Below are 17220 nucleotides of genomic sequence, written 5' to 3'. Positions count from 1 at the left end.
GAACTACAAGACATGTGATGAGCCCATCCTACGGTCCACAAGGAGCGGAGAAGAATCATGTGCACCTCTGACCCAATGTAAATAGAAAAAGGAGTTGAGAAAAAAAGAAAAGAAAGTTTTGTAATAACTCTGCAGGACCACATATGAAATAGTTGGTGTCAGGCTTAATGGGATGCACCTCTGGATTTTTAACATCTCTAATCCTTGATATGGGTTTTTCCACCAAAAATTAAATGCTTCAAGGCTGGGTTTTCTCTAATTAAAAAACAGCAGCAGCCTAACACTCCTGAGCAACACTACAATAGCCAGTGAGCACTGAGTATGGAAGAATAATTGGTATAAAATGTTTGTTCCAAGTTTCCAGTGAGTTATTATAAACAGTTATTTTAAAAATACACTATTTTGCCAATGTCTAACTGATCATCCTTCCTTTAGTAATATTTCCATAATGTGTTAGGCCCAAATTTTCAGACATGCCCAGTGTGACAAGGTGGGATATGTCTGAACTGAATTATGACTCCCATTTTGTGTTGACTATCATTTTTGTATTAGACAGGCGATCTCCAGTCTCAGTCTCTGAGACTGAGATCCAGTGTCAGAGGCTCTATGATCAACCACTCAATCACAATAGGGTTGCCAACCCTCCTGGAGCCAAACTGGGAGATCAGCCACTAGCAGTCCAGTGAGGCTCAGGCAGGCTCCCTGCCAGCTCTGGCCCCGCACCACTCCCGGAAGCAGCTGGCATGTCCGGCAGAGGCTCCTGTGGGGGGAAGGGCAGGGGAGCGCCACACGCTGCCATCACCTGCAGGCACCTCCCCCGCAGTTCCCATTGGTCAGGAATGGGAAAGCGCAGCCAATTGGAGCTGTGGGGGTGGTGCCTATAGGTGAGGGCAGCGTGCAGAACCACCTGCTCCCACAGGAGCCACTGCTGGACATGCTGGCCACTTCCAGGAGCAGCGCGAGGCCGGGGCAGGTGCAGGCCTGGCCACCAGTTCCCACAGCTCCCATTGGCCAGGAGCAGCAAACCGCAGCCACTGGGAGCTGCAGGTGGCCATGCAAATGTATACAAATGGTCTGTTGGCTGGCCAGCGGTTTGCCCTGATGGACCACGTGCAGCCCGTGGGCTGCCCAACACTGCTTCAAAGGCTCAAAACCCATAAGACAAATAGAATGCAAAATATTAAAAATTTTAGCAGGCTTGTCTCATGATTTTTGAACACGCAGAGTTGGCCATACTGATTCTCTGATATATTAATAAGTGAAAAATCATAGCCTAAGGCAATATTACAGCTGGGAAATATAAATATACGGTTTGCTAGGCAACATTAACTCATCCACATCAATTTCAATTAAAATACAACACATATTCAATGCTGGTAAGTTAATATTTCCCTGAGAAACTTTAAAGGGCCACTGATGACTTGAACTTGTTACCAGTTTTAAAAAAACCTTTTAAGTAATTACCACAAAACAACCAGGAAAATGGTGAAATTCACTATATACTGAATGAATTCAAATGCACTAAATGAACAAAGTCAGAAAGAGAGGAAAATATGTTTTTCCTAATCTCTTTGTGTTATAGTAACTCCAGGTGTTATCTATAAGACAAGAATGTGATTTTTGATGTTTATGGCATCCCTTTAAGTGTTTCACTTTCTGATATTAGGGTATTTAAATCTGTACTCAATGCTGCATAAGTAAGATTACAGAAAGCTAATAGTCATACTGTGCACTTCTCTGGCATCAAGCTGGATATGTGCATCCAGTTCCTGCTTTGTGAACTTAGAAAGTGCTATAGCTACCAAAACAGCTGCTCCAGTCCAATCCCTACTAAATGCTACAGCCATTTCCTTTACTCCTACTTTACTCAGTTATTACACCACCAAGACGCGACCCTGATCCTGCACTAGGAGTAGTCCCATTGACTTCACCAGGGTTCCCTGGGGCCACGTGAGTCTATCCAGCCCACACAGACCTCTTGGCAGGAGCAGGGCCTAAACCTTAGTTTGGGTGTTGTCTTTATTTATCCTGGAACGCAGCGGCCCCAATTTCTCCCATAAAATGCAGGCGTGTGGTTTCATGAGCTGTCTCTCCCTTTCCCCGCGAGGGATTAGTGTCTGTATTGTCATTACTTCTAGGGAGCCTACACAAGCTATTAGGCACTTGACAGACAGACCAACAGTTCTGACCAGAAGGGCTCACGCTGCAGACTAGCAGGCATTGCCCGGGCGTCTGGTACTCCTCTCCCCACACCGGGGAGCGATCTCACACAGCAACCGGGGCATGCACCTTCCGGCTCCCTGCAGGATCGTCCGAGGGCGGCGGTCGAGCCCGCAGCGCTGAGCCCCTGCAGCCCTGCGGGGTCCGAGGGAAAGGGCCGGCTGCAGCCCCAGGGAGACCAGCTGGCCTCGGGCCCCGCGCCCAGCCCCTCCTTACCTTCCAAGCCAGGGGCAGGTCGAAGTCCCGGGCTCGCAGGAACCTGAGCAGGAAGGAGTCGGTGAGAGCGAGCGGCCAGCGCTGGCTGCGGTCAGCCGCGGCCAGGCGCCGCAGCTCCGCCACGGCGGCTCCCACCAGCGGGGACTGGTCGGGCAGCTCGTTAAGGTTCCCCGGCGGGGCGGGCGGCTTCACCTGAGACATGCGGGCTGTAGAGCCAGGGACCCGCAGCGACGGCTGCTGCGCCATGCAACGGAGGCGAGCGGCGGCCAAATGCCCCCCGCGCCGCACGGGGCGGACACGCCGCTTCCCATCGCGAAAGAGGCAGAGCGAGTCAGGGACGCGGGAGCGCTCACCCCACCCCCGCCAGGTCAAGCTTAACCCCTGCAGGGCCTGCTGACGCCAGGAGGAGGGTTGTCTTGGGGCCGGGGGCTAGTATCTGGACGCCAGTGGCGCATCAGTCCCTGGGCCAACGAGCCCATGCCCAGGGGTCCCCGCCAACTGGGGGAGCCCGGACACACGGGCGCCCCCGCGTCCCGCCTTTCCGGGGCTCCTGCAGAGGAGCGGGAGCTTCCGCGCCCTGAGCCCGCTCCCCGAGCAGGAGCGCCGGGCAGGGCGAAGCGGGACATGCCCCCAATCCAAAATTTCCTTTCCGTGCAAGGTGCGGGCTTCATGCGCCCCTGCAACCCACCGCCAGCCCCAGCTTTGCAAATCATCCTTCAATAAGGAACTGTGGTTTCAACGCACATAAATAACAAGAGACCTCTCAAGTCAAGCGTCACATCCAGCAAAAGTTGGACTGTTCTGGAAAGACTTGAACATGCCACTCTCTGACCCCAAACTTTTTTTTCTTTGCAAAGCACTGTCCTGTCTCCCTACACCCATCTTCCATTTTGCAACTTGAATAATAAGCAACTGGGTTTGTAGACTGCCTACAAAAAGGACAGATGAAGGGATCAGAATGTATAAATATTATACACACCTTTTCCATTTTACAATTATACATATTATTTATATTAAGATACCCAAAAAAAAAAAAACCCTTTGTTGTCAAGCTGTTAAGTTTTCTACACAGTTAACACACCTGATGCTATGGGTTCTCAAACTTCATTGCACTGTGACTCCCTTCTGACAACAAAAATTACTACACGACCCCAGGAGGAGGGACCGAAGCCTACCTGAGCCCTGCCACCCCGGGATCAAAAGCCCGAGCTCCACCACCCTGGGCAGGGGGCCCAAAGCCCAAGGGTCTCATCCCTGAGCTGGGGACCTATAACCTGAGCCCCACCACCAAGGGCCCTGGGCAGTGGGGCTTGGGCTTGGGCTTTGGCCCTGGGCCCCAGCCAGTCTAATGACAGCCTTGGAGACCCCATTAAATTGGGGTTATGACCCACTTGGGGGTCCCGACCCACAGTTTGAGAACCCCTGCCAGGTGCAAAATTACAAAAAACAAGGAAATGAAAAGTTAAGTCTTCTAATCTATTCCTTCTCTCACACTCCCTACCACTGTCAAAACTAACAATACAGACCATGCTCTGTAACCTTAACTGTTCCCCCAGAGATGCCAGACTTTTATCACCACTTTTATTGGCCCTTGCGCACCAGAATATTTTATCTGCTATCACCTGCACCAGAGATTTCTGTGCATGACAGCAAGTAAGCTGGAAAACCAAGGTGCATTTGGCTGTTCTATCAAAAAAATTAATTGTATTATTTTAAATACCATTCATTGCCTATGCAGAAAAGGTTTTAGGAGCATTTGCCTTCACCTGCCCCCTCTGTAGCTCTTTTCCATGTAATGTGAATGTAGCATTAATATTAAAAATAATATTTCAAACATTGATTAGTTCAGTAGAGGACGTCAAAGAGCTTGGCCAGAAAAGTAAGTATTTATTAAAGCAAAAATTCTGTCATTACAGATGTAAAGTTGTTGGAATAATCTACAATATTGGAAACCATTTCGTATGTTTCCACAAGCTTGGGAAAGCTCAGAGCTGACATTTCTATGATGGCATTTTTGAATTCTAAAGCAAAGCAAATGGAGATATTTCAGCCACCGAAGAGATGTTCTCCAAATATCACCTAAAGAAAAATGGCCTCAGTCACGCTGCTGATGTATGGGTATGTTGCATGAACTACATTATTTTGAAATTGCTGGATGTGAGATGGTGTCATAGGATAAATGTTAAGTGAAATTATATAGTGAGGTACGTTATGGGACGAAGACCAAAAAGAACACATACCACTAGGTGGATGGAGACACAGAGTATGTTTACACTGCATCTGGGAGTTAGCTTCCCTGCCTAGGTCCACAGTCTTATGCTGGTGGGGTTTGCGTTAGTATGCTAAAAAAAAGCTGTGTAGACACTGCAATTTAGGCCGGAGCTCAAGCTGTCAAATCCATCCCCACCCGAGCTTGAGAGCTCAAGTTCTAGCCTGAGTCGCAATGTCTACACACCTATTTTTAGCATGCTAACCAGATATCATGTAGACATACCCACAGAGACTTGGACTTCTGGACAGAAGCTCCACTCAGACTCCTCACTTGGAAATTTGGGAGGTTGAATTTGAAGGAGAAGAAACTCTGCTGGGCTCTTATAATCTTAGGCTGTCCCTGCTAGAGTAAGAAGTAGGACGGTCACTAGATGTTACTGTTTTGCTTGTGTTATGTTTACTCAGTTAGATAAAAGTTTAGTGTTTGGTCAAACCCAGGAGTCAGAGGCATAGTCAATCGGTGGGTTTTGAAGAGATCCGAAGGGCCTTCAAAATACAGTAACGAAAAGCAGCCAAGAGCACCTGACATTTACAGGCAGGTGTCCTGAGAAGAAAATTAGAGACGTAAAAAGGCTGCACTTGTCAATTGTAGCCACTGACACTGGTGTTGAATAAGGTGTGCTGCCCCGTAAGGGGGAGGTTGTGACAACAGGTATTACAGCAAGCTGAAGGAAAATAGTTGATTGAACTCGTCATAACAAATATTTGCACATTGGTTAAAAAAAACGGAGCAAATGTGATGTGCTTAGCCATCTTTCCTGTTCTTAAATTGTCTAAAGAAGAGAGTTTCTGTAGATCTTCTTTATTCATAATTATTTATCTAATAATGTCTGAGAAAATATTGCAGCTGGATTTGCAACAAATGAATGAAGTGTTGGATTTGGTTGCTTTCTATGGGTTTGTGTGTTTTTACTCAGAAAGACCAGGCAAAGTGGAAGTACAGGTCTGATATTTGGCAGGAAGCCCAGAAAGGTAGGAGTGGTGTATTTTGTCATTTATGTATGTTGAACTCCCCGTTGCTTATTTAAGAACAATTTGAAAAAGGAAAGGGTGGGAGGCTGTAACATATGTGAATGATTGTTCAGAAATAAATCTTTAGGTCAGGCAGTAGCACATCCTAGACTTTTCATAACGGTTTAATGCTTGCATAAATGTGTCACATGGGGTGACATGACTTATTTTGTTATTTATACCAGGTCAGCCTTAGTTGCTGTCACGGTTCCTCCCCCACTCTGAACTCTAGGGTACAGATGTGGGGACCTGCATGAAAACCCTCCTAAGCTTATCTTTACCAGCTTAGGTCAAAACTTCCCCAAGGTACAAAATATTACATCCGTTATCCTTGGACTGGCCGCTACCACCACCAAACTAATACTGGTTACTGGGGAAGAGCTGTTTGGACGCGTCCTTCCCCCCAAAATACTTCCCAAAACCTTGCACCCCACTTCCTGGACAAGGTTTGGTAAAAAGCCTCACCAATTTGCCTAGGTGACTACAGACCCAGACCCTTGGATCTTAAGAACAATGAACAATCCTCCCAACACTTGCACCCCCCCTTTCCTGGGAAATGTTGGATAAAAAGCCTCACCAATTTGCATAGGTGACCACAGACCCAAACCCTTGGATCTGAGAACAATGAAAAAAGCATTCAGTGTTTTACAAGAAGACTTTTAATAAAAAATAGAAGTAAATAGAAATAAAGAAATCCCCCCTGTAAAATCAGGATGGTAGATATCTTACAGGGTAATTAGATTCAAAAACATAGAGAACCCCTCTAGGCAAAACCTTAAGTTACAAAAAAGATACACAGACAGAAATAGTTATTCTATTCAGCACAATTCTTTTCTCAGCCATTTAAAGAAATCATAATCTAACACATACCTAGCTAGATTACTTACTACAAGTTCTAAGACTCCATTCCTGTTCTGTCCCTGGCCAAGACGACTACAGACAGACCCAGACCCTTTGTTTCTCTCCCTCCTCCCAGCTTTTGAAAGTATCTTGTCTCCTCATTGGTCATTTTGGTCAGGTGCCAGCGAGGTTACCTTTAGCTTCTTAACCCTTTACAGGTGAGAGGAGCTTTCCCCTGGCCAGGAGGGATTTCAAAGGGGTTTACCCTTCCCTTTATATTTATGACAGTTGCTTATTCATGAACCATTCCCAAAACATAAGTGGGGAGGAGATGGAAGAAACTAAGCTTTGGATCGGGGAGTGGCATATCCAGGTCTCTTCACCACAGTCTAAATTTGGCAGGGATGTGTCGCTTGGGGTGACTGAAAAGTTTCTTGTCATTTATGTGGGTTGAAACCACAGTTCCTTATTGAAGATCACTTGCAAAATGTGGGGAGAGTGGTGGGGCACATTGGGGTTGTGTGACACATTTTGCACAGAAATGAATCTACAGGTCAGGGTGTGACATGCTCTCTGGAGTCTTCAGAATGGTTCAATAGTTGCACAGATGTTTCATTTTAGATGTGATCCAAAAGGTATTTTTGTCATTTACGCATCATCAAATATATTACTTTTTCAAATTAAGAGACAATTCCATCATGTGAGACTGGGGTCTTGCTTGCATCTCAGAAAAGTGTATCCTTAAAAGCATGACTATATAGTGTTTTAAAGCTCAATCTAGGGTTTGGTTTGAGATTTCTAAAAATTAAATGTACACCAATTAATTATTTTTATTATTATTTTGGCCTTTGAATAAGAAACCAACAAATAAGGATCCTAGCCTCATGGGATCCTGGACTTATTGAAGTCAATTGAAGGGATTTCAGTCTCTTGCGTTTGCACAGTACCTAGTGCAGTTGCATCCTAATCAGAACTATTAAGCATTGCTTCAATACAAATCACAAATAGAAACCAGAATAATGAGGTACAGGGCAGGTTAGCAAGCAGAAGAGGTGAAAATTAGAGGTATATCCAAAGGAAAGCCTTTAAATCAAGAAAGTGAGAAGAGCAGAAAACTCCATGAAGTCCAATGGGGACTTCTCCATGTTACATGGGAAGTACTGGCTGCTGGGCATGGTATAAAACCCAAGATAGAGTTAGCAGGTGTTAATTGAGCCTCAGACACTTATGTACATGCTGAATGTTAAGCACACATATGTCTACAGGATCAGGCTTAAGAGTTTAATTTTCAAAGGTGCTGAGCACCCACAACTTCAGCTGCAGTCAGTGGGAGTGGCAGGTGTTCAGGGTCTCTGAAAATCAACACTAACTGCCTTACCTAACCTGCCACAGTGGCTCACTGCTAGAGCCAGCAAAGAATGTTTGACTCATAGGTCCTGGAGTTTTGCCCAGCAGCTTACATTTGACTCAAATCAATGCAGTTGTTGAGATAGGAGAGCAAGGGGGAATATTATGAGGGGAGGGGTGATGCAGAGAGTCTTTTTGTATGGCTTGCTTTTGAGGGGGGCGTTCATCTTTCAAGAAGACATTTATGTTGTTGGCTTGTTTTTGTTATTGATCACAGCACTAAAAAGGTGCTGAACTTTCAAACCTCCTGCTTCAAATGTAGCATGTTCCCAAAGATGGATAAATTGCTTGGAAAAACATTTTACCAATTTACCTACGAAAGGTATAAAGCTAAGTGCTGGTAAAATGGTACATCTCACTGAAGGTTTTTCCATTATTACTGGAGCCCTTTGTCAATAAGCAGCTGGGTTTGCTCCAGAGAGTTATCACGGTTAAGCTTCAGTGTAGCAATGAGCTCAGTATAAGAAGACTTCTGCACCCACACAGAGCCTCTACTGAAGTGAAGAACTTACTGTCAAATCATGGGGGTTCCTATAGGGTGCAGTATCTTCCCATGCAGAGCTCTTTGCAGGATCACAGCCTTACTCATGAAAAAAAAATACATTGTCTATCATCAGATCCTATAAGCTAAGCAAGATTGAGTTGAGAGTTAGTTCTGGTATTGCCAAGAAATATTGAGTGCTGCAGGAAGAAAATGTAAATAGGTGTAATTCTTCCCCTGAATCAGCACCATACTAATGCTTCAGTATGGTGTTTGGGTGTTGTGCTGCTGGAGGTGCCATCTTTCAGCTGACACCTAAACCTCAAGTTCAAGTAATCTCTGGTCATTAAAGGGCAGGGGTCAGTGCAAGCCTCTTCCAAGATGTGAGGAGGGCTAGGCGTAAAATCCTGCCACAGAGCCCAGCTCCTCTCTGTGGCCCCATGCCTTGCTCCTCAGGTGAGTACTGGCTTTACCTCCTCCTCTCCTCCTCCCACAAGGCACTGCCCCATGACCAGGTCAGATGCCAGAAGCTGGAGCCAGGCAGTGCAGGGTGGCTGCTATGCTGGCAGTGACTGGTGCCATGATGCAGGCAGCTGTAGTGCTCCTCCATCTCCTGCTATTGCCTCAGGCTGTGTCTGCTCCTCAGCTCCACACTGCCCTTCGACTGTTCCCAGCTGGTAATGGCTGCCTGAGTGTGGGACCCAGCTCTGGGGCTGACAGAACGCTAGGGAAGCTGCGACCGTGGGAGCTGGGGCCCAGGAGCCCGGGCTGGAACAGGTGAATCTAGGCCGCTGTGGGGAGCCCTGGACTCTCCACCTGCCCTGGACGGCATGCCCCAGTAGGTGGGCACATGGGCCAAGGGCTTCTCTTGGGGCCCCCCACCCAGGCTTACTCCAGCACTGCTACTGGAAGGGGCACTGCCTTCAGAGCTGGGCACCCGGCCAGCAGCCACTGCTCTCTCCACTCTGCCTTCACATTTCCAAGTGTTCTACTTCCTGTGTCACTCCACCAGTGGTAGACTGGTCACTGGCACTTTTTAACAACCATACAGTGGTGCTGGAACAATTTTTATAGGGGGGCACTGAAGGTGGAAACCATATGTTTGGGTTATTATTACTACTTCCAGCCAGGGAATACGGCAGCACCCCTAGTTCCAGCACCTATGCGACCATATCATCTAACCTTGCTGTGTTCCTTCACCCACAGGCCATTGGCTTTAAAACTTCAACAAATTTTACTATTGCACTGGGCCTTGAAGCTTAACATACTTTCTGGAGGAGAAAATGAATGACTCAACAGATTGGTAAAAGACTCTTAAAAATCTTTCACTATGTGATATAGTGAAGTGAGGTCAACTGCAGGCAGGGCATAGTGTTGACCTTATCTAGCTACATTGTGGTAAAAACGACAGAACCTTTTTCCCTCAGGATTTTATAGTGAGATAGCTAATGCACATTAATTATCTCTATGTGAGAGGCTGGACAAGGTCTTTTTTGACAAAGAGTAAAGTCACCCAAAAATGCAGTTCTGGGGGGATCATAACTATTTGCAAATTCAGATCAAATTTAGCAGAGAGTTTCAGCCCAATCAAAAATGCGGAAAACTTTTTCAAAAAAGTTGAAATGTTTTATTTTGATATTGTTAAAACAAACCATTTTGTTTCAAAATCTGGTTTTTAAAATATCCATTTGAATCAACTTGGTTGGTTATTTATTTATTTTTCCGCTTAAGCCAGAAAAATCAAAAAGCTGGGTTTTGGTGTGAAATGAATGACTTCTTTTTTTTTTTTTGGTTCAGCTATCAAAACTGGGGAAAAAAACGTTATTTGCTCAGCTGTGCAAAAAGCACACCTCCCTCCCCACCCACCCCCAGTGAAGAAATAATCTAAGTCTCTGATTTAAAATCTAGTCTAGATCAGTTGTTGTGGCCTTTATGTAAAATGAATTGGTGGTTTCAGTCCAGGTCCTAGTGGATGGGTGAACCTATTACAGAAACCATTACTTGGCAGTCTCAGTGAAGGACTGAATCAGAAGAGAAACTAATGCCCTGACCATACCGTTTATTGCAAGAAGGTGCAGCAATCCAGCCACATCTAGTCTTATTTCTCAGTTCTAGAGGCTGTCCTTCCAGTTGAGGGCTGAGATAAGCTGGTGAGGCAATGTGGGGAAACTTGCACAGCTGCTATCTGTTCTGTAAAAGACATCAGGCTCCAATTTCATATGAGCCCAGCCATAGGTGCCAACTCCGTGGGTGCTCCAGGGCTGAAAAATATTAGTGGGTGCAGCCACCTCCCCTCCACCCCCCGTGCCTCCTGGTGGCCCTGCCGGTCAACTCCTCCTCCTCCCCACACAGGGCCTCCTGCCTGCCACAATCAGCAGTTTTGCAGCAGGCACTAGGAGGGAGGAGGAGGCGCTTAGATGGGGCATGCTCAGGGGAGGGAGCGAAACTGTGTGAAAACAGGTGGGGTGGGGCTGGGGGTTTGGGAGAAGGGGCGGGGCTTGGGGCAGGGCTGGGGTTTGAGCCGCCGAGGTCCGGAAGAAGCTGGCGCCTCATTTGTACCTTTCAGACAAAACAAATTCCTTTGGTGGCTATCCTGCAGTCAGTTCCTTTGTTTAGTTTTTATCTAATTAATATGATAGGGTTTTCATTCAAGAGCTATGTTTTCCAGAAAACATGGGTAGTGATGAAAAGTAAGAAAGACTAAGCACGAACCTCTCAGCAAGTTTCTCATTATCCTTTGCATCTGTGCATATACAACTCATGTTTATGACTGTGTGCTCAATATGGCTCTCTTTAATGTACACCCCAGGACCCATGCTCAGAACTCTCTGCTGCTTTTGCAGTTTGTCAAGATTTTCACTGTGCAAGCCCGCAAACAATAAAGATGCTAACTCAGGTTTTCTGGGGCTGACAGCAACTGAAAAACCAAGAGCAAAATAAACAAGCAGAATCAGGTGGGTGAATTTGTGTATTTATGGACATTCATTTGCTTTGAGTTTAATTATGTAACCCTTACCTTTGGTATTATTGCTTCTGCTGCTGTGGTGCAAGACTTGCAGTTGCAAATTCCAATAGTGTTTGATTTTAAAGTCAACAGCTGATACAGCATGTAATTTCTGTGGGGCTCAAGGCATGGTTTTTCACTGCTTTGCCCCTGATTTGGTAGCATTTTACACCCATCCCATTCAGTTATAAATAAAGACAGAAAGTGGAAGGCAATGGAGAATCAGGCCCTAACAAAGTATGGATTAACCAGGTTTGCAATGTGCAATGTTTCCTGTCCTTTTCAGCAAACACTAATTGTTTATCCATCTTTACAAGTAGATCACATGGTTGTAAACTAATGCAACATATTAATTTGTTCCTGTTTGCTATGTGGAAAATAGTCTACAGGAGAATAAAAGGCAAGATCCCTGTTGTACCCATCTCCACCTCCCAATTTGCATACGTTTGATGGAGGAGATTGCATTATATTTCCTCATGTTATGTTCTGCAAGATAAAAACAACTTCCGTTTAGTGTGTTGAACAACCACTGTTGAACCTCGATAGGCCACTGGTACAGCTAGTCTAAATCCAACACAACTATAAGTATGCATGTTGTGATGTGTTTTTGGAAGAGCAAACTTCAGACAACCTAGTTATGTCCCTCAAAAGCATTGTATGTTTCATATGTATCTGTGAGGGCATGCAGGTTACCCCAGTGCACCCCCTTTTTAGTAACTAGTACCCCAGGTGAGCCCAGCCTCCCTTCACCCTACTTATAAACAAGTCCAGGCAGATCCTTTTAATCAAAGAGCACCCCTTTTCCAAGGGTCTCATTTATTAACAAGAGCCATAAACATAAATTTGAGTTTACTCAGCGACACCCAGGGACATTCTTCAACTCTGGCTTCATCCAACATGCAGTCTCTAGCTCCTTCCTTCCAGAGACTCTTCTTTCCTGTGCCTATAAAGAGGCTCTATTTCTGGAACCCTTCTCAGTTCCTTCTCTGGGTTATATCTTTCAGTCCTTCCTTAGGCAGCAATCACCAGCTGTCCTGTCTGGAATTGGGATGTAGTTAGTTAGTCCCCTCACTGTCTCCTTAAACAGGAGTCTCTTCAGCTCTCTTCTCTGATACTGTTTGTCAGATTTTATGATTGTCCTTAAGGAGCCATCACCTCTCCTCTCTGGAGCTGAGTTGTGTTTTAGCCAGCAGTAAGAGCTTTGCCAACTTCTCCTTCAGCTGGCCCGCTTTTCCTTTATCAGACTTCAGGCTGCCTAGCAGGTTAGCCTTTCCCTGCTGGTGTCTACTCTGCTCTAAGAGAGGAGGCAGCCTTTATGCTAGTCCCCTTTTTCCAGTTCATCCCTAATTGGTTGGATGCGAGGGGACCCTTTCACTGCCCTCTCTGCCAGGCTCCTGGCAGAAAGAAACCATGACAGAATTTCCTCCCAAACCCATTCCGGAACCACTTCCTCTCTCCCAGGTCCTTATCTATATAAAATCAGACCTTTCAACCTCTTGAAGAGTCATCCCACATGCCAGGATGGGTTGACCATTAGGCACCACTACCCTTAAGGGACAGACTACCCCATTACAATATTAGAATAAATAAACACTGAATTACTGCACTCGGACATAATTTTGCAATGATAGGACCTAATCCTATTCCCACTGAAATCAGTGAGAATAGGAATAGGCCTATTGTTTGGAAAAGCAGTGCTTTCATTATCATCAGCTTGTTTTTATTTCTCAACCTGAGGGTCATGGCCACTTTGTTCTTATCATATTGTTACATGGGAGGGGGCCTGAGCTAGAACCGAGCTACGAGGAAAGGGAATTCGGGGGGCTCCTGAAGTGGAAAAACTTGAGAACCTGCCCTAACGATATCACTATTTATACAATCAAATCAACATTGCTGCTGGTCAGCTGACTGGTTCCAGCAAAAGATTATAGGGTTCATGTTTAAGTGCCCCATCCCCAGCTCAAATTAATTTTACATATGTTTGTATTTTCAGCCAATGATCAATGAATACTATTGATTGCCAATGCTTTGGAAAACAAACATAGTGCGTGATGGGATCAATGATATTTTAAGCAATAGGATCGATTCATCTTGTGATCCAGATGATCCACAGTAAAAATAATAAAATTTAAATGTCAGATAAAATATTTACATGGCAAATGATGGGTTGGGAAGATTAGATCAGACATTTTCAGAGAACTGTATATGAGTATAGTATCAAGTGAACTTTGTTCACATGAGGCCTGATGCTGTGAAGTTCTGAGCACCTTCAACTCCCACTGAAGTCACTGGGGTTTGAGAGCTCTAAACATAGAGCAATGCTGTATGGGGGATAGTGAGGTCCACAGGCCTAGTCATGAAATTCCCATTTGTCTACCTCTGATTCTGCATTGATGTGACCTTGGGAAAGTCACATAGATACTGAAGTCTGTATGTTAAAACTGCACACCCAAAGGTAACTGCATATGCATTTTGTTTCCATATCAGAAAATATGGTTCCTCTATTCTTCTAGCTGCACATCCATAAAATTGGTATAGCAACATGTGCTGTAGAAAAGGGCTTGTCTGGTTTACTTCAATTTTTTATTTGTAGTATTCTCATGCTTCAAATGAGTCATGGTGAACGTCCACAGCAGCCAAGTAGAGACAGTATTAGTGGGGGAGAATTCAGTGAGTCAGATTGTAAACGATTTATTGAAAAACACAACCTGATCCTTCTTCATCAGTCAGGGGATACTTTAAAGACTGTCTTAGAGTAAATACCAATTAATGACAAGGAGAGTGATGTGCAATGTGGGATGTTCTCAGTGAGACACATGAGCTTGCTTGCTCATTTCCTTGCCTCCTTATCCTAGGAACACAGAACACCGTGGTCCAGATCCTCAGCTGTAGCCAAGAAGAGCATAGGGCCAATAGTTTGTTAATGAATATAACATAGGTGTAATACTTGGAGGCTGATCCTGCAAACTCATATTATTCCCACTGGTGTCCTATTGACTTCCTAGGAGTTTCATGCAGTACTTAGTCCTCGTATGTAGATCTGGTTCACACACTAAAGCTCTTTGTTTTTATTTTATACCATTTGTGACTTTTCAAGTATTCCTTTTACAACACTTGGAGCTGAGGCAATTTTTTTTGAACAAATGTATTTTTAAGGGTTATTTTACCCTGTGAAATAACCTGAAAAATAAAACTTGTGTTAAATGATTCAGTGAATGAATGTTTTATTTGTAGTAAAAGAGAGGTGTAAAACATGCCTGAGTGTTTATACTGTATAATTAAAGTTCCCAGTGTACTAAGCAAACACACGACAAGGTTCAACACCAAGAAGAGGCTCCATATTTCTTTCCCACAGAACAGGTTTATTTTTTCTACATTTTATTTCCCTAGGTTCAGCTTTAGAATTTATGGTGTCCCCAAGTAGCACTAAATTTTAGTCTCTATGTTGGGGTGAGAGTTTTCAACAGGGATTTTCAGTGACAGAGTGGACCCTTAGGAATTCATTTCAAAGAAAAGATGCAGTGGGATGCATTATTAAGAGGAAAGTATATAGAGCCAGAGGACAGAACTTTGCTTCTGAAATGCATCATATAATTACATTTCAGGGGAATCCAGAGCCTTCTATTACTGAAAAGCCTACATAAAGTGACATCATACATTTTCTTGGCTAGGGCCAGGTAGGAGCTCAAATTGTATATTTGATGGGATTTAGGTGAGCAAGATCACAAGAGTAAAATATCAGCACACATTGGGGGGGAGCAGCCACAGGTGCACAATCCTGACCGGAGCCATGGGGAGTGGGGTGCCCAGCCCTAGGAAGCTGCGATGGGGGCATATGGCCCCTGCTGCAGCCCCTGTCACAAGCCACGGGGCAGGGGCTCATGGCCACGGCAGAAGCCACGGGACAGGGGCACAAGACCCTGGCTCCAGCCCCTGGCAGAAGCCACAGGGCAGGGGGGCATGATCCCAGTTCCACTCCTGCCTGCGCTGCTCACTCAGCCCAGCTGACAGTCACCTTACCTCCCAGCAGGGCAAGTGATTGCGGCCAGGGAAGGAATCAGGGCGTGGGGGAGTGAGTGTCTGGGAGGTCTGGGCGGGGGTGGGTGCTGGCAGGGGGGGAGGTTTGTGTATTTTGGGGTGCTAGGCTGTGGGGGGTCACTGGGCAGTGGGGAAGATCTGTGTGTGTCAGGGCGTTGGGCAGTTGGGGTCTGTATGGGGCACTGTGTAGTTGTGGTGGGGCTGTGGGGAAGAGCAATGGGTAGTGGGGGAGGGGAAAATCTGTGTGTGTTGGGAAACTAGGGAGTGGGGGGTTCTGTGGGGAGCAGTTGTGGTGGGGCTGTGGGTGGGGAGGTGCTGGGCAGGGGTGGTGGTGTGCAGGACGCTGTTCATTTTTGGTAGGGGGTTTAACCGTGTCCCTGTGGGTTACAACGGAGAATACCAAATTCAGGACAAACTGCTGAAAAACAGGGCAGACACACCCCAAAACTTGTGGTTATTCTCCCATGAGATATACCAAACCAGCAACAAAAGTAAACTTCTGTCTCACCACACTGGATAACAAGAAGTCATAAAAGCAGTTTCCTTGGGTATTCCAGTGCTTGTGTCATCCCAAAAACACTAGATTTAAAGATGAGTGGTTCTTTAAAATCAATTTCATCAAACAAAAAAGGTTCTTCTGATCCCAAAGGATCAGCCACAGACCCAGGTCAATATACAACTCAGATCTTACCCAATAACCACGCTGTTGCCAATCCTTTAGTATCTAAAGTCTAAAGGTTTATTTACAAAAAGAAAGAGAGAAAGGTGAGAGTTAAAATAGGTTAAAGGAATCAAATACATACAGTAACTGCAAAGTTTTTGGTTCAGGCTTGTAGCAGTGATGGAATAAACTGCTGGCTTAAGTCAAGTCTCTGTGTAGTAGTAGGATTTTATGTTTGTATTTTGTATAATTTAAAATGAAGAATAAATGAGATAATAATGTAGCATGTATTGCTGTATGATTTGATCATATTCTGCCAGCCACCCTTTTTGAATGGCAAAAAGGAATGGCCTAATAGGCCATTTGGTAAAAATGCATCAACCAGAATCTGTGTCTGTGCTAATTTCAACGGCAGTGACAGACCTTAAAGGGTCACCAATTTAGCATTTTATAATAAGTAAAAGAACGCAATGATTGTTTTTCTTTTGCATTGCAATTTGATGTTCCTGTTCAAAACGTTCTGTGTAAATTAATTTTGTTTTGTGTGTGAAGGAGGAATGTATGTGTTAAGAGATAAGTGTAAAGGTCATCACTGAGCCAGACGTACGAGGGAGGAACCAGAAACAGACGCAAGGGCGCCAGGAGGCTGCAACACGCCCCTATTGAAATGTCAGAGGAGAGCAAATTAACGACTCTAAAAATGAGACAGGCACCTATCAATGAGGACAAAATAGCTGTAATAAAAAATAAGGACAATTTAAAAAAACAAGCACTTGTCAAACAACAATTTATTACAGCATGATGGTGCAAAACTTATTGGTCCCAATGAAGAAAAATCACTATATAAACAGTGTGCCTTGCCATGAATCTTTGGGTTCATCCTGCCAAGACTTCCCCAGAACATCGTGTTGTGACTGACGGAACCCGGCTCCTCCCTACCAGTGATCAGCTAGCTGGCCACTAGGTTAATCCAAACTCTGGACTGGTAACTATAACATCGACTGGTGGACTGTGTGTGTTGGGGGGAGGTTAATTGAATGCATATGCTAATTGTTGTATCTTCAATAAATG

At 45.0% G+C, this 17220-nt stretch overlaps 1 protein-coding gene and 1 long non-coding RNA gene across 3 annotated transcripts in view; one reads left to right on the top strand and one right to left on the bottom strand.

Annotated features, from left to right (window-relative positions):
- Positions 1-2908, bottom strand: part of TTPA (alpha tocopherol transfer protein) — a 22089-nt gene extending 19181 nt beyond the window's left edge. The window contains exon 1 of one of the 2 annotated variants that reach the window (XM_073331030.1): positions 2437-2908. In XM_073331030.1, the coding sequence (XP_073187131.1) occupies positions 2437-2682 (246 nt within the window). In that variant the 5' untranslated portion in view covers positions 2683-2908. The remainder of the gene's footprint in view (positions 1-2436) is intronic. The other variant, XM_073331029.1, reaches the window with a different exon arrangement.
- LOC140906669 (uncharacterized) lies at positions 2280-17220 on the top strand. Its single transcript, XR_012157198.1, has 4 exons — positions 2280-2803; positions 4353-4554; positions 11256-11400; positions 16702-17220. It is a non-coding gene; the product is annotated as an uncharacterized lncRNA (long non-coding RNA).

The sequence above is a fragment of the Lepidochelys kempii genome, chromosome 2 (assembly GCF_965140265.1).
Source record: "Lepidochelys kempii isolate rLepKem1 chromosome 2, rLepKem1.hap2, whole genome shotgun sequence".
NCBI classification, from domain to species: Eukaryota; Metazoa; Chordata; order Testudines; family Cheloniidae; genus Lepidochelys; species Lepidochelys kempii.
This window is presented reverse-complemented; position numbering and strand designations above follow the sequence as displayed.